This window comes from Hemitrygon akajei, chromosome 7, assembly GCF_048418815.1.
Source record: "Hemitrygon akajei chromosome 7, sHemAka1.3, whole genome shotgun sequence".
Taxonomy (NCBI): Eukaryota; Metazoa; Chordata; class Chondrichthyes; order Myliobatiformes; family Dasyatidae; genus Hemitrygon; species Hemitrygon akajei.
Window position 1 is genome coordinate 130,912,175 of NC_133130.1, and position 25,504 is coordinate 130,937,678.

The 25,504-nt window shown below is 42.0% G+C and overlaps 1 protein-coding gene across 5 annotated transcripts in view; it reads right to left on the reverse strand.

The window, feature by feature from the left end:
- The window catches only part of sfswap (splicing factor SWAP), a 189,711-nt gene that overhangs the window by 43,086 nt on the left and 121,121 nt on the right, over positions 1-25,504 (reverse strand). For 4 of the 5 annotated variants that reach the window (XR_012099698.1, XM_073051954.1, XM_073051956.1 and 1 more), the window contains exons 14-15: positions 8,393-8,664; positions 4,272-4,403 (exon numbers count right to left, since the gene is read on the reverse strand). Coding sequence is in view for 4 of the 5 variants with exons in the window: in XM_073051954.1 (XP_072908055.1) it covers positions 4,272-4,403; positions 8,393-8,664 (404 nt within the window). In the remaining variant the exon portion in view is untranslated. Of the gene's footprint in view, positions 1-1,846; positions 2,063-4,271; positions 4,404-8,392; positions 8,665-25,504 lie in introns of those variants that run through there. The other variant, XM_073051955.1, reaches the window with a different exon arrangement.

Here is a 25,504-nt window from a genome sequence, read left to right on the forward strand (position 1 = left end):
CACATCATGCTGTGGTGCATGGTATTTTTTGCAAGCAGGGTCAGATTTACAATCCTAGCCATTGCTTACCCCTACATTAACATTTCCACTGCCTTTTTAGCATGCTCCAGCAGATTTTGTTGTTTAATAACTTTTCTGGTACTATTTAACCCAATTAAAGAAGCTGCTGAGTAGGACTTGTATTCAATCTCTCAAGGTTTTTATTTTATTTGGAAATACAGCACGGAATAGGCCCTTCTGGTCCTTCGAACCACCCTGGCAATAATCGACTGATTTAACCCTAACCTAATCATGGAACAATTTACAATGACCAATTAACCTACTACCTGGTATGTCTTTGGACTGTGGGGGGAAACCAGAGCACCCAGAGGAACCCAATGCGCACACAGGAAGGAACGTACAAACATTGCTTACAGAGGAGTTGAACTCTGAACTCATTAAGGTCCGTCATTCAGGACCCCCATCACCCAAGATGTGCTCTTTTCTCATTGTTACCATCAAAAAGGAGATACAGAAGCCTGAAGACACACAGTCAACGATCCAGTAACAGCTTCTTTCCTCTGCCATCGATTTCTAAATGGACACTGAACCCAGGAGCACTACCTCACTACTATTTTATGTCCTATTTTTGCACTACTTATTTAACTATTTTATATATATGTATTTACTGTAATTCAGTTTTCTTTTTTCTCTCTACTATTACGTATTGCATTGTACTGCTGTCACAAAGTCATCAAATTTCATGACATTTGATATTAAACCTGAATCTGATCTCCAACACACTGAACTGGAATAGCATCACACTAACCCTTGTGGATTCCTGCTGCAACACCACACCATCCAGGAATCAAAGTCACCACAAATTTGATCTGACCCGGACTCATCTGCAAGGTGTTCTTGGCATCATTGCTAAACTATAGGCACACTGCGTTCAAATCCTGAATCCAAGCAGTAAATGATGGTAATTCAACAAACCATCCTTGCACAAACACATGCTCTACCATGTTCTAATAATGATCTTGCCTATTCTTTTTAAATTTTACCAAGTTCAGCTTTTTAAACAAAGCCTTGCTATCTTTAAATGTGAAAATTCTGCATTGTTAAAAGGCAAGTGTAAGTCAAAGGTCACATCTGCAAGTAATTAGTGGTGTTCTGCAGGGATCTGTGCTGGGGCATCTGCTGTTTGTGATGTGTGTAAATGACCTTGATGAAAATGTAGATGGGTGGGTTAGTAAATTTGCAGATGATACTGTGATGTCCTGGTTAAGATTTTTACTGCTATGCTGTAGGTATTTCATTATTAGTGGTTTTCTGTAAAAGCAGTGTGCCATGCTGGAAAGCATGTTGTGGCTTCGGCTAAGTTAAGGACACATGTTGTCCAACTTAGGAAATCCTGATACTATCCTGCTTTCTGTGGGACAGTAGTCTGGTTCGGGAATCTGTTTGGTGAGAGAGAACAGAAGGGAAGATGAATGAGGATGCTAATCCTGTTACACAAGGTGCTTTATGCAAATGGCTGGCTCCAAGGTGGAAGGGCAAATACTCCCAAGAGAATGCCCATTTGTTCGAGATGGATTTCAAATGAAGTTCGGGATGTGGTGTGTCCCTTCACACAGACTGTGGGCCCAATGCACAAGTTAAAGATGACTCCAGTATGAGATCCAACTTTATGTGTGCATTTGGACTGGGTCAACTGTAATGGGCCATTTTATTTTTCCTTTTCTTTTTCCTACTGTTTAATAAAGCTGAAATTTGTAAATATACTTCCTTTATAACTTTATACAGTGTACAATTTGATAATTCTTGCCAACTGACAATTAATTGTGCAAAGACAGTACTTACACAGCATTCGCTCCAATCGAGGTATCTTTAATCGGAACATCTCTATGTTCCTGTTTGGTTGAACTCCAAATCATTCCAGCCCGTACATTGTTTACAAAGGGTGGCCCTCTTACTGTCGAGTCCTGTAGCTGTTAGCAGGGCTGGCAACGAGCCAAGTTTCTATATGAGTCCAGTGTGGGGGCTTCAATACCAAGATTGGGGTTGTGGATAGTGTAGAAGACTGGCAAAGAATACAGTGTGATATAGATCAGTTACAGATTGGGCAGAGAAATGGCAGATGGAGTTCAACCCAAAAATTTAAGCATTGTACCTCGGTACAGCAAATGCAAGGAGATAGTAAAGGGCAAGATCCTTAACGGTGTTGCTGAGCAAAGAGATCTTGGGGTCCAAATTCATAGCTCCTTGAAAGTAGCTACTCAGGTCAATAAGGTGGTTAAAAAGGCTTATGGAATGCTTACTTGTATTAGTCAAAGCAGTGTTCAAAAGTCAAGCAGTTATCTTGCAACTTTATAAAACTCCGGTTAGGCCACATCAGGACTACTGCACACAGTTCTTGTTGCCCCATTATTGGAAGCATGTTGAGGTTTTAGACAGTGTGTAGAAGTAGTTTATCACAATGCTGTCTGGTTTAGAGGGCATGGGCTATCATGAGAGGCTGGACAAATCTCCATTGTTTTTTCAGGAGCGGTGGAGGCTGAAAGGAGAACTGATAGAAGTTTATAAGATTATGAGAGGCATAGATAGGATAGACAAGGAGTATCTTTTACCCAGGGTATAAATGTCTAACACCACAGGACATGCATTGAAGGTGAGTGGGGGTATTTTAAAGGAGAATGTGAGGGGCAAGTGGAGGACTTAACTCGAGTGGTGGATGCTGGAATACACTGCCAGGTATGATGGTAGAGGCAAATACATTAGAAGCTTTTAAGAGACATGGATGTGAGGAAGATGGAGGGATGTTGTGTACATAGGAGGGATTAGCTTTTGTGTTTTTTTTTATTACTTTCCAACTGGTTTGGCACAATATTGCGTGCCAAAGGGCCTGTTCCTGTGTTGTACTGTTCTATGTTCTGAATGTGGGTATCACTAGGCACTGCCAATCTCAATCGGCCATTCATTGTGGCTTGCTGACCCATTTCAGAGAGCAGTCAATTGCCAACCATGTTACTGTAGATGGGGAGGCACTGATTTATTCATTCATTGCTAAAGAAAGAAAGATAAAACTGAGGTAATGTACATGGGTTTATTGTCCTTTCAGAAATCTGATGGTAGCCATGAGAAGAGTGCATGGGGGTCCTTAATGATGGATGTGTGTAGGTCTGTTGTCACCATTACTGATCTTAAATTAAATCTCAACTTCTCTGGTCAGGATGAACCTAGTATGTATGGATCACCATGTTGCTGAACTTCCTATTCAGCAACTTCAACAGTACGACATCATGCCCCACTTACAAAGCTACATTTTAAAAAAAAGGCTACGAAAAACACTAAAGGCCACCTTGCTCATCTGAACAGACATGAGATTACAAGCATTTACAAGTAGCTTAATGAAGTGCATTGTAATGGCGGCAATATAACCAAAGCCATTAATGGACATACCTGAGGTATCTGATTCTCAAGTTTGACTATAGATATTGCATCCTAGCTATCTACATGCTATACAAGCTAGGGCAGTATGATATGGAGAGCAAACTGTGCCCATCTTGATGCAGCTGAGGTACTCAGAGAAACAGCAGAGATCGATACAGTTTGGCACCAAGAGTTGCCAGTCAGCGTTGAACTCAATGGAGGACTTCAGCTCAGGATTTTCCATTCGGGTTTGCCCCCAAAGCCTTCCCCATGAGTGGGTACAGGTGGAAGTCAACTGAGATTTGAAATCAGAGTTTCTCTTCTCCTAGATGAGCTGCCAACCTCAGCTGATGAGCCCTATCTGCCCGAAGCGACTGGTTTTAAGGCACCTGTAACCCGCCTTTGTCCCTTCTCCTGTCAGTAAATACTGTTCCTCTGGCTAAAGCCTCAGGTGAACACCAGGAGCTGGATTTGGTTTTCCAAGGCTATTTGAGACAAACGTCATAGGGATCATTTAATAGGTAATGGGAGCTTATCCCCATTATCCACACACCTCTCACCCCGACTATGACATCCTTAAGGAATATATCTGCATATAACATTATAAAGTGCTCTCCAGTGGTTCAAGACAGCAACTCCCCATTGCCTCTCAAGGGCAATAGAGAGGGGTGGTAAAATACTGGCATGGCCACCTATTTACAGATAGCAAAAACAAAATCCTTCATCAAACTGAAAGTTTAACTTTGTTTCTCTGTACACAAATGTGCTGTGAATACATTTTATTTTTATTTTATGCTTCCACTGCTTACAAATTTTCATCACTATGTAATTTAGAAGGATCTGCTACGTAGGAGGCCTACCGTGATCGCTTTCTGCCACCTATATCGGAGCTGTTACCAACACGATAGGCTGTGGGTACATTCCTGTCCCTCTCTCTCTCCTCGCGTCGTCTTTCTGATGACTGAACTCTTCTCCCATGAGGCGACCTTGATCTACAACCAGGGAAGATATGATGTATTATTAAGAAAGCTGCATAATTGATTACATTCTTCTCAATTTGCCTTGTTTTCTTTTGTTCGAGTAAGGCACTGTGTGAATCAGGAATGAGAATTTTTTCCAGTGACTTCCCTTATCTGCCCTTCCTATTACCCTAGCTTAATCGTGGGACAATTTACAATGACCAATTAACCTAATAACTGGCACAGCTTTGAACAGTGGGAGGAAGTACGAACTCCTTATGGAGAACGCCTGTATCGAATTCCAACTACCTGAGCTGTAATTATGATGCACTAAGCGCTATGCTACCATAGCACCACTGCCTCAAGTATTCTCAGAACATCTAAAATATACTTGATCAAGCACTTGAAATGGTCAAAGCATACAAAGATACGGATCAAACACTGGCAAATGGATCAGTATATATGTGTACTTGATCCAGACAACTGTCTGTTTCAGTCCTGTACCATCATGATGCTACGACTGCAGTGGTTTGCTCTGGGAAGAAGACCATAATGCAGCGGTGTACAATATTCTTTTTGCAGGGAGGGCCAAATTCACCATCTTAACCATTCCAAGAAATACACTCATAAAGTCATAGAACATTACAGCACAGAAAAAGGCCCTACAGTCCATCTAGTCCATGTCAAGCCATTTAAAATGCCTACTCCCACCAATCTGTACCAGGACCATAACCCTCCATACCCCTACTATCCATCTAAATTTCTCTTAAACATTGAAATTAAGCTCACATGCACCACTTCTGCTGGCAGCTCATTCCACACTCTCACCACCTCTGTTAAGAAGCTTCCCTTAAATTTTTCACCTTTCAACCTTATCCTATGACTTATAGTTGTAGTCCCACCCAACCTCAGCCTGTTTACACTTACCCAACTATACCCCTCTTAATTTTGTATACCCGTATCAAATTTCCCCTCAATCTTTACATTCCAAGGAATAAAGTCCTAACCTATTCAACCTTTCCCTATAACTCGGATCCTCAAGGCCCGGCAACATCCTTGTAAATCTCCTCTGTACTCTTTCAACTTATTTACATCTTTCTTGTAGCTAGGTGACCAAAACTAAATACAATACTCCAGATTAGGTCTCATCAATGTCTAATAGAACTTAAACATAACATCCCACCTCCTGTACTCAACACATTGATTTATGGCCAATGTGCCAAAAGCTTTCTTTACGACCCTATCTACCTGTAACACCACTTTCAAACCTGTATTCCCAGATTTCTTTGTTCCACAGCACTCCAGTACCCTACCGCTCACCCAATTTAAATGGCAAATTTGGCAGTCCATTTTAACATCAGGCAAAAAAGTGAGGATGGGGCCTTCAAGATTGCTCTCAGAGAGCAGAGGAAGCCTGGAAAGATACGGCTTGGTAAACTGTTGGAAGCTGGCAGTCATAAAGAAAACATCAAAATCGAGACCAATAGAGCTTGATATGAAAGAACATTAAAAATTACAGAGCCATGAGCAAGAAATGAAAAGACAGATCAATAGTGTTTTAATTGAGTGGTAGAAAAGACTTGAGGGGCAGAATGGCCTTCCTATATGTGGCTAAGGGTGACAGACTTAATATATTGCAGAAGGACCAAATAAAAGCCTGCAGAACATTGCACAGACTACTTTCTCTTAATAACTTGTTATTAGAATCAAGTTTAATACCACTGGCATGTCGTGAAATATATGGTTTTACAGCAGTACATTGTGATACCTAATAAAAAATTATAAATTACAAAAAGCAATATATATAAAAATTAATTAGTGCTTATTGCCAATTAGAAGGACGAGAGGGGATCTGATTGAAACATATAAGATTATTAAGGGACTGGACACGCTGGAGGCAGGAAGCATGTTCCCGCTGATGGGTTTAAGAATAAGGGGTAGGCCATTTAGAACAGAGATGCAGAAAAACTTTTTCACCCAGAGAGTGGTGGATATGTGGAATGTTCTACCCAAAAAGGCAGTGGAGACCAAGTCTCTGGATGCATTCAAGAGACAGTTAGATAGAGCTCTTATAGATAGCGGAGTCAAGGGATATGGGGAACGGGGTACTGATTGTGTATGATGGGGAACGGCAGGAACGGGGTACTGATTGTGTATGATCAGCCATGATCACAGTGAATGGCAGTGCTGGCTAGAAGGGCCGAAAGGCCTACTCCTGCACCTACTGTCTATTGTCTATAATATTCTTCCAAATTCAAAGTGCATTTATTATCAAAGTATGTATATTATATACAACCTCGAGGTTTGTCTCACAGGCAGCCACAAAATAGAGAAACCCAATAGAACCCATTAAAAAAGACCTAAAGTCTGACAGCCAATGTACTAAAAAATGAACAAATTGTACAAATAATAGAATGTAAGCAAATAATGTTCAAAAGTAAGGTGACGAAAGTGAGTTCACAAAGGCAATCGCAGCCAGTCCAGATGCCCATTAGTTGCAGGCTACAGTGTAGAGACAAGTAAAGCTGGCTGAGCAGTGAGCTGAACACCAGCCCACAATCCGAAGACATACCAGTTGGTAGATAAATTGCCCAGTGATTAGACTAGAGTAAAAATCAGGGCTTGGTGGGCAGCACAGCTTGAAGGGCCAGGAGGGGCTACACTGCACTGTATCTCAATAAATAAAAAATAATGGGAATTTGAATAAGAGTGCAACTACCCACGGTTTGGTCAGTGTGTGCGGAAACAAAGTGAATTTATGCTGTGGATACAGGCACAGATTTGGGCATCTCCAACCTCGAGTCTACTGGAGGAATTTTTCCCCATGTGGTCGATTCCCCTCTCCCTGCCCCCTCCCCACTCTCAGTCCACAATAGAGACCCATATCAGAATCAGCTTTATCGTCACTCACATACGTCATGAAATTTGTTTCTTTGCAGCAGCAGCAGTACAGTGCAATACATAAAATGTCTGCAGTACTGTGCAAAAGTCTTGACACTCTAGCTACATATATATGTACATATAAAAGTAACAGTACTGTTTATGAGTATAGACATGATGGGCAGGAGGGCTTGTTTTGATATGACTAACACTGAAGCTGTAGGCAACTTTGCGTCAAGCACAAGGGGAACTACAGAAGTCCAGAACAAACTCATGTCTCTGCTGAAGGCTGATTCTAAATTGAATTAGTTCTGGCTGTGTCCTAGATAAATATCCATACTAATTGGATATAGTTATTAAACGATACAGCATGGAACCGGCCCTTCTGCCACCCAGCAACCCACTTATTTAACCCTAGCCTAATAGGACAATTTATATTGACCAATTAATCTATGCAATGTTTGTCAGAAACAAACATACAGCATTTGAGGAACTCAGGCAACATTTATGGAGAGGAATAAACAGTTGACATTTCAGGTCAAGACCTTTTGTCAGGACTAGTACAAGAGTTCATGAAGGGCCAGCACAAGAGCATCTTCCAAGAGAACCACAACTCTGTCGTAGGGTTTGGGTGCTTGCATGCCTCAATGACCCGAAGAGCTATGTTGCTGGAGTCAGGGCTTTAGGCTTTGGCTCTTGGTGGGGTCACCCATGCCAAACAGGTCAAAGGGTAGAGGCCAGACTGAGTGGTCCACTGGTCCTCCAGGCTTGGGGGTTCAGTTCAGTCCTAACAACCTTGACTGGTCAAACAAAACTGTTTTGGAAACAGCAATGAAGAATCCTTCTACATCGGAGTGTGACACTTATTCCTGAGTCTCCCCCAGGACTTGCATGACTGAGAGGAAGCTACTGACATGACGAAGGAAGACCTGAACATCGCCAAAGATGGAGGTCTTTCACTGCTGTCTAAATGCCAGTGGTGTAATGGACAGTAAGTAGGCAAGTAGAAGAACATGGTACTGAGGTAAAAGTCAGTTGTGGTCTCACTGAAAGAGCGGGATACAAAGGGCTAAATGGGCCATTCTTGATTTTATTTCTTATGTTCTGTTGAGGTAGAATATGTAATAACTTTGAGAACACACCTCGAATGTCGAACACTTCTGTATGCACTGGGTAGAGAATGCTTTGCTTTTGACCGCGACCTTGACCTTGATCTAGATCTTGATCTGGATCTTGATTTCAGGCGATATCTGGGACGTGACCGAGATCGTGACCGGGACCTCTTTCTGTGCTTTTTCTCTTTCTTCTTCTCTTTTTCTTTCTCCTTTGAAATTCTTTCGCTTTTCACTGAGATGTGACGAGACACTTTCACTTCAGTAACTGGAGCAATGTTGTAAGAAATTTCACTAGTGACCTACAGAGGAGCAAGAGATAAAGTTTATAAAACCCTTCAAAGCCAAGGAAATGTTTTCTTCTCTTTCTAGTTCAAAGTTCAAAGCAAATTTTATCATCAAACTACATATAGTCAGCCCTCCTTATCCGTGGGGGAATGGTTCTGGGACACCCTCCCCCCCACAGATACCAAAAAACGCGGACGCTCAAGTCCCTTATATAAAATGGCATAGTATTTGTATATAACCTACGCACATCCTCCCGTATACTTTAAATCATCTCTAGATTACTTATAATACCTAATACAATGTAAATGCTATGTAAAAGTTGTTATACTGTATCGTTTAGGGAACAATGACAAGAAAAAAGTCTGTACATGTTCAGTACAGACGCAACCATCATAGCCTTTCTGGGAATGCTGATGCCACCTTGGCATCAGCAGATCCCGATTCTCCCGTGATCTTTACATTCTTGAGGCTGTAGTGCTTCACATAGCCAGCCAGCCATCCCTTTACTAGTCTTAAACTCCTTTCTCTCGCTCTCATCAACCCCGTCACAGTAGTGCTTTTTCACATATAATTTGGCCATCGACAGGGATTTGCTTCTGTGACATGTCCTCTATCCACACACTTAATGCTTTCTCAGTCTTTGCAAGCACTTTATCACGAACCAGAGAGACTACTTTTGCCGTTGTAGGGGTAGCACTAACACTTCCACGAATTTCAGCTTCTTTCTGCTTTATTGTGCGAATGCTCGATTCGTTCTTACCGACCTTACGGCCCACTTCGGAAAGCGACATGCCACTTTTCAAAAGATCTAAGATTTCTACTTTCTCGGCAAGAGATAGCACTTTACTCTTAGCCTTTGAGGAATTGCTTTGACCACCTAATTGCTTTTTAGGAGCCACTTTTTCACAGAAACAAAGTAGTGACCGAACGAGACGTGCGGCGAACAATGCTCAAACAACAAGTGCTGGAGAGAGAACTTCCGGGTTTTCCCGATCCGTGGTTGGTTGAATCTGCGCATGTGGAACCCGTGAATAAGGAGGGCCAACTGTAAATCTCATCATACACAACCCTGAGATTCATTTTCCTGTGGGCATACTCAGCAAATCTGTAGAATAGTAACTATAACAAGATCAATGAAAGATCAACCAGAATGTAGAACACAACAAACTCTGCAAATGAGATAATGAGATAAAGAGTCCTTAAAGTGAGATCATTAGTTGTGGGAACATTTCAATGGATGGGAGAGTGATTATGGGTTCCGCTTTTGTTTCAGAGCCTGATGTTTGAGGGGTAGTAACTGTTCTTGAACCTGATAGTATGAGTCCTGAGCCTAACATACCTTCTACCTGATGGCAGCAGCGAGTAGAGTGTGGCCTGGGTGTTGGGGTCTCTGATGATGGATGCTGATTTCCTGTGACAGCATTTCATATCTATTTAAAAAACCACAGCAGGGTGCTTCTTCACAGGCTAAAACACTGGTATTTACATACAAGCAGATTTTGCAATTCAATTACAATTGGGAGCTAATTATTAATGGCCTGGGTTTTTCTCTCAGCCACATTTACCACTGACCTCAATGAATACAGCACTGAAAGATCTGCCTAGTCTGTGACATGGACCTTCGATCAGTTTACAGAATTAGGTCTAAACGATCCCTAGTGGCCAACAGCCGTGATTTCACTCAGAGGTGGTTGAGTGGCCACTTTGAAGAATTCCCACAGGCAGAAATATTTCGCCAGCCTTATAAACGTTCTTCAGTGCAAACACTGGAACATACATGAGTAAATGTAAATAAAAATTTGCAACCTAAAGACAGTGTCAGCGATTCTTTTGATAACCTGGGTGTCTTCTTCCCATTCGTCTGCGAAACACTTTGATTTCTTCTCTTTTAATGTCACTTTTACCCGTTACAAGGTGGTGGGGTCCTATCGGAGTTTGTGAACTACAGCTGAGCTTCTCACTTTCAGAGCTTGCCCAGCAGGCTAGAAGATGCATGCCTTCAGGGCTTGGCCTTGTGGACGAACCAATTCCTCACAGATGTCACCAACTGAAGTGACACTACAGATTGCAACATCGAAACAGCGAGCTGTTGGTTTCCCTCATTAGGGGCAGAAGCAATACCTCTCTGAGAGAGAGAGAGAGGGAGAGGGGGAGAGGGAGAGAGAGAGAGAGAGAGAGAGAGAGAGAGAGAGAGAGAGAGAGACTGTCTGAGATGTCGAAGTGCTGGGTTAGACAGTAGTTTTAGATGGACCTAGATCATGGTCTCTGGAGGCTTTGCTATTGCTGCATGGTGGTTGGTGCTGGAGCAAGTGCAGGAAGGGGGAATGGGGCTTTGGAGTTCTAACGTTTTCTGTCATTCATCCTTTGGGTTTTTTTTCTTCTGTTTTGCGGATGTCTGCGAACAGCAAGGATGTTCAGGCTGTATACTGTATAGATCCTCTGATATTGAACCACTAAGCATGACTGAAAAGAATCATAAGATAACGATGTAAGTTTATAAAACTCTGGTTAGACCATGCTTGGAATATTGTGCTCAGTTCTGGTCACCTCATCACAGGAAGAATGTGGAAGCTTTAGAGAGAGTGCAGAGGAGGTTTAACAGGATGCTCTCTGGTTTAGAAAGCATGTCTTATGAGGAAGCGTTAAGCGAGTTAGGGCATTTCTCTTGGGAGAGAAGGAGCATGATAGGTGTTAAGATGATAAGAGGTATAGATGGAATGGGTAGCTAGAGACTTTTTCCCCAGGGTGGAAAAGGCAGAATTTCAAGGTGACTAGTTGAAAGCATGGCATTGCGGGGGGGGGGGGGGGGGGGGTGGACTGCTAGTAGTTATTTTGTTTTACAGAGAGTGGTAAGTACATGTACTGCTGAGGGTGGTGGTAGAGAATAACACATTAGGGACATTTAAGAAACTTTCAGGTAGGCACATGGATGATAGAAAAATAGAGAGCTATGTGGGATGGTAGTGTTACACTGATCTAGGAATAGGTTAAAAGATTGGCACAATCCCGCCGTTGCACAAGTTTGTACGTTCTCCCCATGACCGCATGGGTTTCCTCTGGATGCTCTGGTTTCCTCCCACAGCCCAAAGACATACTGGTTAGTAAGTTAACTGTTCGTTGTAAATTGTCCCTTGATTAGGCTGGGATTAAATCTGGGTGTTGCTGGGCGAGGTGGCTTGAAGGGCAGTAAGGGCCTATTTCGTGCCGTATCACAACAAACAAACAAACAAATACATAAACAAACATTCTGGGCCATTGGGCCTAGTATTGTGCTATGGTCTACAAGAGGCTGGATAAGCTGGGACTGTTATCCCTAGACTAAAGGATGCTGAAGGGTTTATGAGGTTTAGAGGTTTATATAATGAAGGTGATGGATGTTCAGAGTCTTGTTCCTGTGGGTAGTGGAGTCTAAAACTAGAGGGCTTAGGGTTAATGTGAGAGGGGAAAGATTTTAAAGGGACCTGAGCAACTCTTAGGTAGACACATAAATGATAGCAAGACAGGGCTATATGGAAGGGAAGGGTAAGATTGATCTATCACGAGCCGAAGGGGCTGTACTGTGCTGTTTTATGTTCTAAAAACAAATATTATGAGATTTCCAACAGGGACAGCTACGTGAAGCTGGATTACTGGAACACGAACAACATTTTACAAGATTTACTTGAATAAGACAGAATACAAGGAGAAATATGAGACTCTTGTTAAAAGCCATTTACAGCAGTGAGCCTTGTTAACCAGAAGCACAAGTTACAGCATAAAGGAGAATGATTGGTAGGCCACCCACAAGCTGCAGTTCTGCTGGAAATGCTGCAAATGCCATTGCTCGGAAACAGGTATACTGCACTGCCAAAGCAACACACACAAAATGCAGGAGAAACTCAGCAGGTCAGGCAGCGTCTATGGAAAAGGGCAAACAGTTCACGTTTCAGACCGAGACCCAGTTTATGCTGGTGTTTATTCTGAGAAGGAGTATTTCTTCTAAGAAGAAATATATTCTGTGGTCACTTTATTTGATACCTCTTTTTGCACTACTTAAATCTTCTTCCTTTTATAAATACAGTTCTGTGCTAAAGTCTTAGGCACATATATATAGCTTAGGGTGCCTAAGACTTTTGCAAAGTACTGTAGTAATTTTATGCATTGCACTGTACTGCTGCCACAAAAAAAAATCATGACATATGTGAGTGATGATAAACCCGATTCTGATCTGAGTCTCTATTGTGGACTGAGAGTGGGAAGGGGGCAGGGAGAGGGGAATCATGGTTGGGAAAAGGGGAAGGGAGAGGGGAGGGAGCGGGAAGCACCAGAGAGACATTCTGTAATGATCAATAAACCAATCTGGTTGGAATAAAATTACCTTGCCTGGTGTCTCGGGGCTGGCTGTGTCTGTACCCACACCACCCCTCTCCCCTGGTACTCCACCCTCACCATTCACAACATCCTTTGCTCCCGCCAAATTTACAAACTCACTGCCCAGTCCATGCTGACAAATACAGTTATATGCAAATGTCTTACACACCCTAGCTACACATATAAAACTCACAGTACTGATGTAATTTACAGATTTTTATTACGCATTGACATGTAGTGCTGCCGCAAAACAAATTTCAGAAATATGCCAGTAATATTAAATCTGATTCTGTACCCAATAAAGTGGCCACTGAGTGTGTGTTTGTGGCCTTCTGCTGTAGCCCAATCACTTCAAGGTTTGATGGTTGAGAGATGCCCTTCTGCACACCACTGTTGTAACACACCACTCTTTGAGTTACTGTTTCTTTCCGGTCAGCTTGACCCGGTCTAGTTATTCCTCTCTGACCTTTCTCATTAACAAGGTGTACTTGCCCACAGAGCTGCCACACACTGGATTTTTTTTTGTTTTTCACACCGTTCTCTGTAAACACTTGAGACCGTTGTGTGTAAAAATTCCAGCAGTTTCTGAGACACTGAAATCACTCTGGCTCCAACAATCATCCCACAGTCAAGTCACTTTGATCACATTTCCTCCCCATTCTGATGTTCAACAACTTAACTTCCTGACCACCTCTGCACTGGCTTCCTTTACAATGGCGACTAGATCTCAGGTGCTGAGACTCCGTCTTGTGGAAAGACATTTCCGAACGATAAGCCAGAGGTAGAGCGCTTCAGATGAACTGTAGCTTGTCTGTCAGGGTACAGTCCAATCCAACCCTAACTGTTCACACCTACCTACACTAATCTCCAGTAAATACCTTCCAATGGCTGTCCTTGTTCAGCCTCAAGCCTCAGCAGTTTAAACTACAGGCAGTTACTTCAGGGATATGCAGACTCGATTGCAATGTGCCAGCCGATAAGAGATGCCTACTAATATAATTCACTCATATTATTTCAAAGTCAATTATCTCACTGGGTGCCTTTATTGGTATCTACAGTATTAATCAACAGTAGACATTGTTAAGCAATGGAAGTATAGCTTTGAACCATTTACTTTCATGATAATAGGCCCCAAATGGAAAGTTGATGACTTTGGTTCTGCTAAATGCACAACCCATTAACCATGGCGTCATCTCATTTTCATTAGCACAAGCAAACCAAAGTCTTTATGCGCTTTGCTTAACTAATACAAAGTGTCTGCTTGTTTTATAGATGAACCAGTCAAAAATTCCCAGGACAAGAATCCCTGATGGACTCAGGAGGCAGAATAACAGTAAATAAATTAGATGCAAGGAGAGGGCCATTAGCAAAGACACACAGCCTCTCAAATGTTGAAAGATCTTGACAGAGTAAATGTGGAGAGGATGTTTCCCATGGTGGGTGAACTAAGACCAGAGGACACAACCTCAGAATAGAGGGGCGCTTCTCTAGAATGGAGATGAGGAATTTCTTTAGCCAAAGAGTGGTGAAGCAGTAGAATTTGTTGCTTGGAGGCCAAGTCATTGGGTATATTCAAGGCAGAGGTTGACAGATTCTTGATAGGTCAGGGCATGAAGGGATACAAGGAGAAGGCAGGAGATTGGGGCTGACAGAGAAAATGGATCAGCCACAACGAAATGGTGGAACAGACTCGATAGGGCAAATGGCCTAATTCTGTTCCCATATCTTATGGTCTTAGGGTCAGTGAACTGATCTCCACATCTGTCTGTGGTAATGGAATAAATTCCCCATTATCTCTGTTCCAAGTGGACGTCTTCTATTCTGGTACACAATATTCCATGATTTACTTTATTTAGAGATAGAAAACCATACCAACCCAGCAACCTGCCATTCAACCCCTGCCTAATCACAGGATAATTTACAAGGGTAATTAACCTACCAAATGGTGTGTGTTTTAGACTATGGGAAGAAAGCAAAGCACCCGGAGAAAACCCACACACTTCATGGGGAAACATGCAGACTCCTTACAGATGACATCACAGGAAGACAAGGGCATAAAGAATGCTATTGGCACATTGACTTTTATAACTCACAGTACTGAGTACAAGAGATGGGATGTTATGTTGAAGCTGCATTAAGACATTGGTGAGGCCTAATTTGCAGTATTGTGTGCAATTTTGGTTACTTATCTACAGGAAGATGCAAATGAGGTAGAAAGAATTCAGAGAAAATTTACAAGAAGGTTGCTGCAACTGAAGGAACTGAGTTACAAGATTGAATAGGTTAGGACTTTATTCCTCCCAACGTAGAAGATTGAGAGATTTGATAGAAGTATACAAAAGTATGAAGGGTATAGAAATGGTAAATACAAGCAGACTTTTCCCACTGAGATTGGGTGGGACTACAACCAGGTCATGGGTTAAGGGTGAAAGGTAAAGAGCTTAAAGGGAACATGAGGGGAAACGTCTTCACTGACAGGGTGGTGAGAGTGTGGAATGAGCTGCCAGTGCAAGTGGTGCATGCGAGCTCGATTTCAATGTTTAAGTTTGTGGATAAGTGCATGGATGATAGGGGTATGGAGGGCTATGTTCCCAGTACAGGTTGATGGGAGTAGACAGATTAAATGTTTCGACACGGACTAGATGGGCAGAAGTCCAGTTTCTCTCTGTACTTTTCTATGACGCTATTCCACGGGGAGGACATATAGATTATTGGCAGAACTCTCACACCCTGAGCAGCAGGAGCGCTGCGCTAACCACTACACTGCCATGGGTTCTGATACACATCTCTTCTTACGGTATAACAAAGTATTTTTAAAAAAAATGGCAGGCCCTTTAGTGAGCTACAATTTGGTTCTATGATGCTGTAAGCAGACAGCTAAAGAAGCATCAAACTACCTTAATCTGTCTCACAGCTTACGGACCCGCATTCACAATATCCATCTATTACATTTGAATTTGAACATGCCACAGTCACAGACAACACCCAGTTTCACGCCAGAAGACAACAGTTGACTTTGGAATATGTTCAATAAATATTTTACTAAATGAAAGAGCCTTCAGTGACATTTGGGGGAAAAAATGGCATGCAGCCAAACTTTGACAATATAAGATACAAAACATGGTGTTGAGTCTATTTTAATGCATAATTTGAATTCAGCAAAAGGCACAATCATTGTTGAATTTTTATTCTTATTTTGTTTAAAGAAAACTCTGACCTCAATATATTTAGTCACTTCAAGCATCTGCCCCCTAACACTTCAGTGAAAACTCACTTAACTAAACTTCCACAGATCCTTTAGGCAACAGTTATTACTTACTGAACTGAATATAAAGAAGTGCACTGAATTTTAAGATGCATCAAATTTCACTGCCAACTAGTACAGTAAAACTTCAATTATTCAACACCTGATTGTCCACAAGTACCGACAGTTTGACATCTGCTTCAGAGTCACAGAAAAGTACAACGCAGAAACAGGCCCTTCAGCCCATCCAGTCCATGCTGAGCTATTAATTTGCCCACTCCCACTGAGAGGCACAAGGACCATAACCCTCCATACTCCGACCATCCATGTACCTATCCAAACTTCTCTTTAACATTGAAATTTATCTTGTATACACCACTTATGCTAGCAGCTCATTCCACATTCTCACCACCCTCTGAGTGAAGAAGTTTCCCTTAAACTTTTCACCTTACACCCTTAACCCTCTAGTTGTAATGCCATCTTACATCAGAGGGAACCCCTGCTTGTATTTACCATATCTATACCGCTATAATTTTGTATACCTCCAGCAAGTCTCCCCTCAATCTTCTATATTCCAAGTCCTCACATATTCGACCTTTCTTTGCAACTCAGATCTCCAATCCTGGTAACATCCTTGTAAATATGATGTGTATCTTATTTACATCTTTCCTGTAGGCAGGTGATCAAAACTGCACACAATACTCCAAATTAGACCTCACCAATGTCTTATACAACTTCAATAAAATATCCCATCTCCTGTGGCTTAATGATTTATGAAGGCCAATGTCCCATGACTCTAACTCCCTATGATATCACTTTCAATGAATTACAGACCTGTATTCCCAGATCCCTTTGCTCTGTCACTCTCCTCAGAGTCCGACCACTCACTGTGCAAGACCCACCCTGGTTGCTGCTACCAAAATGCAACAACTCACGTGAGCCACGGCCAGGGTCAGCTTGCAGCTGCAGACAGAGTCTGATGTGCTTATACACTTCATACTTCCTCTAAGCTTACCTAGTTCACTGGAAAACTGCATAATATTACTTTGTAAAATGTGAAATCAAGTGCTTAGGTATTAATTAACATCCAATCTTTCCGAAAATTTACCAATATGATATCACCTGGGTGTCAATATCTCGGAGGACCTAACCTGGACCAAACATATCAATGCAGCTAAAAAGGTAAGACAGCAGCTATATTTCAGTAGGAGTTTGAGAAGATTTGGTTTATCATCAAAGACACTCGCAGATTTCTAAAGACTTACCGTGGAAAGCATTCTAACTGTCTGGTATGGGGGGGGGGGGGTGTTGGGGAGGCTACTGCACAGAATCAAAAGAAGCTACAGAGAGTTGTAAACTTCGTCAGCTCCATCATGGGCACTGGCCTCCGTAGTATCCAAGATATCTTTAAGGTGCGATGCCTCAAAAAGGTGGCATCCATCATTAAAGACTTCCATCACCCAGAGCATGCCATCTTCTCATTGCTAACATCAGGAAGGAGGTACAGGAGCCTGAAGACACACACTCAATGATTCAGGAACAGCTTCTTCCCCTCTGTCATAGATGTCTGAATGGACATTGAATCCATGAACAATACCTCACTACTTTTTTTTTGTACTACTTATTTTATGTGCATGTGTGAAACCGCTAAACCATCAAAAGGCAAACGAGAATTACTTTACAATCTGACAGAAATCCAAGGCGGCAATTTAGAAATCAGCAGCTTATCCAAAGGGTGATTATTACCTGCACAGATGTGAATGTAGGAGGACAATTTGCAGATGACATGACAGTTGATGGCAGTGTGGATTACGAGGAAGGCTGTCTAAGGCAAGAGCTGGATATGAATCAGATTAAATGTTGGCAGGGCATTGGCAGGTGGAATTTGATTCTGACAAGAAGCTTGGAGAGTCAAATAGGGGTGAGGGTGCTAAGGACTACTGATGAACAGAGGGGCCTTAGAGTTCATTGTTCCCTAACAACTAGTTATGCATCAGTTTGCAGCTTTGCAAACAGTGGTTGAACTATGCTTGGAGTACAGCGTGTAGTTCTGGGTGCTGCACTCTTTAAAAAGATGTGGTTGTGCTGGAGAGAGTGTAGAGGAGATTCACAAGGGCATTGGTTGGAATGAAGGACTTCAGTTATGGGCACAGACTGGATATTTTGGGTTTGTTTCCCTTGGAGTGAAGGAGGCTGAGTAGTGACCTGATAGAAGTACACAAATTATAAAAGGCATAGAGAATCAGAAGCAAGTTTAATGTCACTGGCATATGTCATGAAATTTGTTGCTTTGTGGCAGCAGTACATAATACATAATAATAATTATTATTATTTCTATAAGAAGCACAAAAAATAAATAAATAGTGCAAAAAGAGAAAAAATAGTGAGGTAGTGTTTATTTTTCTATTCAAAAATCTGATGGTGGAGGGGAAATAACTGGTCTTGAAAAATACAGTGTGTGTGTCTTCAGGTTCCTGCACTCCTCCTTGATGGTTGCAATAAGAAGAGGGCATGAGTATGACCGCAGGAAAATGAACCCCCATCCCCTAGGTTGAATATGGTGAAGTCTATGCACTTTGATAATAAGTTTACTTTGAATTATGAACTCCTGGCTGATGGGGTCATTTAGTGATAGACACCATCTTTTTAAGGCATTGCCTTTAGAGGATGGGTATATGAGGTATATAGAATCTCATGGCATCTGTTTTAAGGTGAGAGGAAAGAGCTGTAATTTTTGTTTTGCACACAGAATGAATGATAACGGGAACTTGCTACAAGAAGAGTTAAACAATTTTATGTGCTTTCTATTTTTTTTATGTCTGGCACTTTAACAGATTTGCTACCATGGGGGTGTCTAAGACCAGATTTTCTGAGGCACACAACCTCAGAATTGAAGGACAGCCAAATAGAACAGAGATGAGGAGGAAATTCTTTAGTCAGAGAGTGGTGAATCTGTGGAATTTGTTGCCACAGGTGGCTGTGGGGGCCAAGTGTTTGGGTATATTTAAGGCAGAGGTTGATAGATCTTTGACTAGTCAGGGCATGAAGAGACACAGGGATAAGGCAGGAGATTGGGGCTGAGAAGGAAAATGGTTCAGCCATGATGAAATAGCGGAGAAATGTCCCTATTCTGCTCCCATGCCTTCTGGTCTTAGGTAAGGCACATAGAAGGATCAGAACCAATGCAAGTAATTAATGCACAAGGGCAAAAAATATCACGGACACCATGGACTGAATGCCTTTGGACAATAGCTGTAGTACTTTAAGTTTTGAAATGCTCAACAGGAGTTTTCTACAGATCAGCAAGTTTGCTGAATGTCTCTGTGCCATGTCTTTTACCATAATACCTTCATGTCAACAATTATAGATAAACTACTGGGCTTTCATGCAAAAAGGATTTGTTTTATGATGAAATAGGAATGCTATCATATTAAAAGCTCAAAGTAAAATTTATTATTGGAATACATATGTGAACTCTTCTATTTAATAACTGATAGAACCTCCTTTAGTAGCACAAGCTCCACCAAACATTTCAGTAGCTGCTGATCAGACTTGCACAATGGCTGGCAGGAATTTTAGACCATTTCTCCATATAAAACTGTTTCAGTTCATCAATATTTCTGGGATATCTTGCATGAACAGCCTTGTTCAGTTCATGCCACAGCATCTCAATCAGGTTAAGGTTTGGACCCTGACTTGGCCGTTCCACAACACCAATTCTCCTTTTTTTTTTTAAACCATTCTGTTGTTGATTCACTCTTGTGTTTCGGATCATTGTCTTGTTGCATCGTCCAACTTCTGTTAAAGCTTCAGGTGATGGACTGCTACCCTGACATTCTCCTGCAAAATGCCTTGAAACAATTTTGAATTCATTGTTTTTTCAACAATTGCAAGCTCTCCAAACCCTGAAGCAGTAAAGCAGTCTATGATGCTCCTTCCATCATGCTTCACAGTTGGGATAAGGTTTTGGTGTTAGTGTGCTGTGCTCTTATTCCTTCAAACATAGCAGTGTGTGCTTTTGCCAAAAAGTTCAACTTTCGTCTCATCTGTCAACAGAACATTGTCCCAGAAGCACTGTGGAAAATTCAGGTGGCCTTTTGCAAACTTGAGACATACAGCAATTTTTTATTTTGGAGAGCAGTGGTTTCCTTGGTGGTGTCCTTCCATGGATACAATTCCTGTTCAGTGTTTTTCTTATTGTGGATGCATTAACAGAGACTTTAGTAAGTTCTAGAGATTTTTGCAGGTCCTTTGCTGTTACCTTTGGGGTCTTTTTCACTTCCTCCGCATTGCATATTGTGCTGTTGATATGATCTTTACAGAACGCCCACTCCTAGGGAGAGCAGCAACAGTATTGGATTTCCTCCATTTGTAGACAATATCTCTTACTGATATGATAGGACTGATGAACACTCAGGTTTTTAGAAATGCTTTTGTAGCCTTTTCCAGCTTCATGCATCTCTATAATTCTTCCTCTAAGGTCCCCTGAAAGTTGTTTTTGATTAAGTGCTCATAAACAGATCTTTCTTGAGAAGATGAGGCTCTGTCAGTAACCTGACTTTGTGGGTCTTTCTTGTAGTGCAGGGCACCTTTACAACCCACACCTTCAATCTCAGCTTATTGATTGGAACACCTGATTCTAAATAGCTTTTATAGAAGGCATTAACCCAGAGATTGACACTTTTTTGAACCTGGACTGATTGTTTAAATTGTGCACTCAGTATTGACAAGTAGTAGTATAATTATTTGTGTGTTGCTAATTTAGGCAGATTGTGTTTATTATTGTGACTTAGATGAAAATCAGATGACATTTTATGTTATTAATACAGAAAACCAGGTAACTGCAAAGGGTTCACAAACTTTTTCTTGCAACTGTAGTTAGCAAATCTATCTACAAAGCAGTAACTGTAAACATCAAAAATTGTGCAAATGCAGACATAAATAAATAGCAAGAAAAACAAGCATGAAATAATAACATAACTGAGTCCTTAAATGAGTGTAGCTATCCCCTTTTGTTCAACAGCCTGATGGTTGAGGGGTAGTAACTGTTCTTGAACCTGGTGGTGTGAGTCCTGAGCCTAACATACCTTCTACCTGATGGCAACAGCCAGAAGAGAGCATGGACTGGGTGGTGGGAATCGCTGATGATGGATGCTGCTTTTCTACTGCAACATTCATGTAGATGTGCTCAATGGCTGGAAAGATTTTACCCATGATGTACTGGGCCAAATCCACTACCTTTTGTAGGACTTTCCAAAATGTTGACATTCCCATACCAGGCCATAGCACAGCCAATTAGCACACTTTCCGCCACACATCTATAGATGTTTGCCAAGGTTTTCGATGAGATGCTGAACCTCTGCAGACTCCTGAGGAAGTAGAGGCACTGTTGGATTTTCTTTTCAATAATATTTATATGATGGGTCCAGGACAGGTCCTCTGAGATAGGAATTTAAAATTACTGACCCTCCTTGCCTCTGATCCTTCGATGGTTACTGGCTCTGGTTTCCCTCTCCTGCAGTCTACAATCCGTTCCTTGGTCTTATTGACACTGAGTGACAGGTTGTTGTTATTACACCACTCAGCTAAGTTGTTGATCTCCCTCCTATATGCTAATTCATCATCAGCTTTGATACAGCCCACAACAGTGGTGTCGTCAGCAAGCTTGTATATGGTGTTGGACCTGTACTTAGCCACACATTCATAGGAGTAATATGAGTAGAGCAGGGGGTTAAGCATGCATCCCTGCAATGCCCCTGTGCTGAAAGAAATTGTGGAGATGATTTGTCAATCCAAACTGACTGGGGTCTTCAAGATGCTGTGGACATTACAGAGACTTGGACGGTTCAGGGCAGGAATGATTACTTTGAGTGCCAGGCTTTAGATGTTTCAGAAAGGACAGAGAGGGAGGCAAAAGAGGTGGGGTTGTGGCACTGTTGATCAGAGATCGTGTCATGGCTACAGAAAAAGAGGAAGACCTGGAGGGATTGTCCACAGAGTCTCTGTGGGTGGAAGTTAGGAACATGAATGGGTCAAATTGGGTGTTTTTTTTATAGACCACCCAATAGTAACAGGGACATCGAGGAGCAGATAGGGAAACAGATTCTGGAAAGGTGTAATAATAACACGGTTGTCATGGTGGGAGATTTTTACTTTACCAAATATCCATGGCATGTCCCTAGAGCAAGGGGTTTAGATGGGGGGGGGGGGGGAGTTTGTTAGGTGTGTTCAGGAAGGTTTCTTGACACAATGTGTAGACAAGCCTTCAAGAGGAGAGGCTGTACTTGATCTGGTATTGGGAAATGAACCTGATCAGGTGTCAGATCTCTCAGTGGGAGAGCATTTTGGAGATAGTGATCACAATTCTATCTCCTTTACCATAGCATTGGAGAGGGATAGGAACAGACAAATTAGGGAAATGTTTAATTGGAGTAAGGGAAAATATGAGGCAATCAGGCAGGAACTTGGAAGCATAAATTGGGAACAGATGTTCTCAGCGAAATGTCTGGCAGAAATGTGGCAAATGTTCAGGGGATATTTGCATGCAGTTCTGCATCGGCACATTCCAATGAGACAGGGAAAGGATGGTAGGGTACAGGAACCGTGGTGTACAAAGGCTGTTGTAAATCTAGTCAAGAAGAAAAGAACAACTTATGAAATGTTCAAAAAACTAGGTAATGATGGAGATCTAGAAGATTATAAGGCCAACAGCAAGGAGCTTAAGAAAGAAATTCGGAGAGCCAGAAGGGGGCATGAGAAGGCCTTGGTGGACAGGATTAAGGAAAATCCCAAGGCATTCTACAAGTATGTGAAGAGCAAGAGCAAGAGGAAGAGGATAAGACATGAGAGATTAGGACCAATCAAGTGTGACAGTGGAAAAGTATGTATGGAACTGGAGGAGATGGCAGAGGTACTTAATGAGTATTTGCTTCAGTATTCACTATGGAAAAGATCTTGGCGATTGTAGGGATGACTTACAGCAGACTGAAAAGCTTGAGCATGTAGTTATTAAGGAAGAGGATGTGCTGGAGCTTTTGGAAAGCATCAAGTTGGATAAGTAGCCGGGACCAGACGGGACTTACTCCAGGCTACTGTGGGAGGTGAGGGAGGAGATTGTTGAGCCTCTGGCATTGATCTTTGCATCATCAATGCAGACAGGTGAGGTTTGGAGGATTGGAGGGTTGTGGATGTTGTTCCATTATTCAAGAAAGGGAGTAGAGATAGCCCAGGAAATTATAGACCAGTGAGCCTTACTTCAGTGGTTGTTAAGTTGATGGAGAAGATCCTGAGAGGCAGGATTTATAAACATTTGGAGAGGTATAATATGATTAGGAATAGTCAGCATGGCTTTGTCAAAGGCAGGTTGTGCCTTACGAGCCTGATTGAATTTTTTGAGGATGTGTCTAAACACGTTGATGAAGGTAGAGCAGTAGATGTAGTGTATATGGATTTCAGCAAGGCATTTGATAAGGTACCCCATGCAAGGCTTATTGAGAAAGAAAGGAGGCATGGGATCCAAGAGGACATTGCTTTGTGGATCCAGAACTGGCTTGCCTACAGAAGGCAAAGAGTGGTTGTAGACGGGTCATATTCTGCATGGAGGTCAGTTACCAGTGGTGTGCCTCAGGGATCAGTACTGGGACCCCTGATCTTTGTGATTTTTATAAATGACCTGGATGAAGAAGTGAAGGGATGGGTTAGTAAATTTGCTGATGACACAAAGGTTAGGGGTGTTGTGGATAGTGTGGAGGGCTGTCAGAGGTTACAGCGGGACACTGATAGGATGCAAACCTGGACTGAGAGTGGTGGATGGAGTTCAACCCAGATAAGTGTGAGGTGGTTCATTTTGGTAGGTCAAATATGATGGCAGAATATAGTATTAATCTAAAGACTCTTGGCAGTGTGGAAGATCAGAGGGATCTTGGGTCTAAGTCCACAGGACACTCAAAGCTGCTGTGCAGGTTGACTGTGGTTAAGAAGACCAAAGGTGCATTGGCTTTCATCAATCGTGGGATTGAGTTTAGGAGCCGAGAGGTAATGCTGCAGATATATAGGACCCTGGTCAGACCCCGCTTGGAGAACTGTGCTCAGTTCTGGTCACCTCACTATAGGAAGGATGTGGAAACCATAGAGAGAGAGCAGAGGAGATTTTCAAGGATGTTGCCTGGATTGGGGAGCATACCTTTTGAGAATAGGTTGAGTGAACTCGGCCTTTTTTCCTTGGAGTGACGGAGGATGAGAGGTGACCTGATAGAGGTGTATAAGATGATGAGAGGCATTGATCATGTGGATAGTCAGAAGCTTTTTCCCAGGGCTGGAATGGCTAGCACGAGAGGGCACAATTTTAAGGTGCTTGGAGATAGGTACAGAGATGTCGGGGTAAGCTTTTTTTTTAACGCAGAGAGTGTGAGTGCATGCAATGGGCTGTCAGCGATGGTAGCAGAGGTGGATATGATAGGGTCTTTTTAGAGACTCCTGGACAGATACATTGAGCTCAGAAAAATAGAGGGCTACGGGTAATCCCAGGTAATTTCTAAGGTAAGGACATGTTCGACACAGCTTTGTGGGCTGATGGGGCTGTATTGTGCTGTAGGTTTTCTATGTTTCTAAGTGAAGAAATCTGGGATCTAACTGCACAAGGGGGTATCAAGGCCCAGATCTTGGAGATTACTGATTAGTTTTGAGGGACGATGGTGTTAAATGCTGAGCTGTAATCAATAAAGAGTATCTTGATGTATGCATCTTTGCTGTCCAGATGTTCCAGAGTTGTGTGAAGAGCCTACAAGATAGCACCTGTTATCAAGTGTATCATGTACAGAACTTTCTACTAGCTGAATATTTATCAAGCAAAACATGATTACTGTACTCTTAAGGCGAGTTTTACTGAACAGGCAGGCTTGCTAACAGTTACTTTCAGAGGTAAACTTACGCAAAAATATAATTTTATTTATTTATTTATTTATTCATTTAGAGAAATAGCACAGAATTGGCCCTTCAGGCCCTATAAGCCTCACCACCCAGAAACCCCCTATTTAACCCTGGCCTAATCACAGAACACAGAACATTAACACAGAAGAGTACAGTAGATGAACAGGCCCATCAGCCCACAACATTGTGCTGAACCAGCTAATGAGTAAATAAAAAAGAACAAAATCTAATCCCCCATACCTGCACAATGTCCATATCCCTCCATCTTCCTTACATTCATCTTAAAAGCCTCTAATATATTTGCAATAATCAATTAACCTACTAACCAGTAA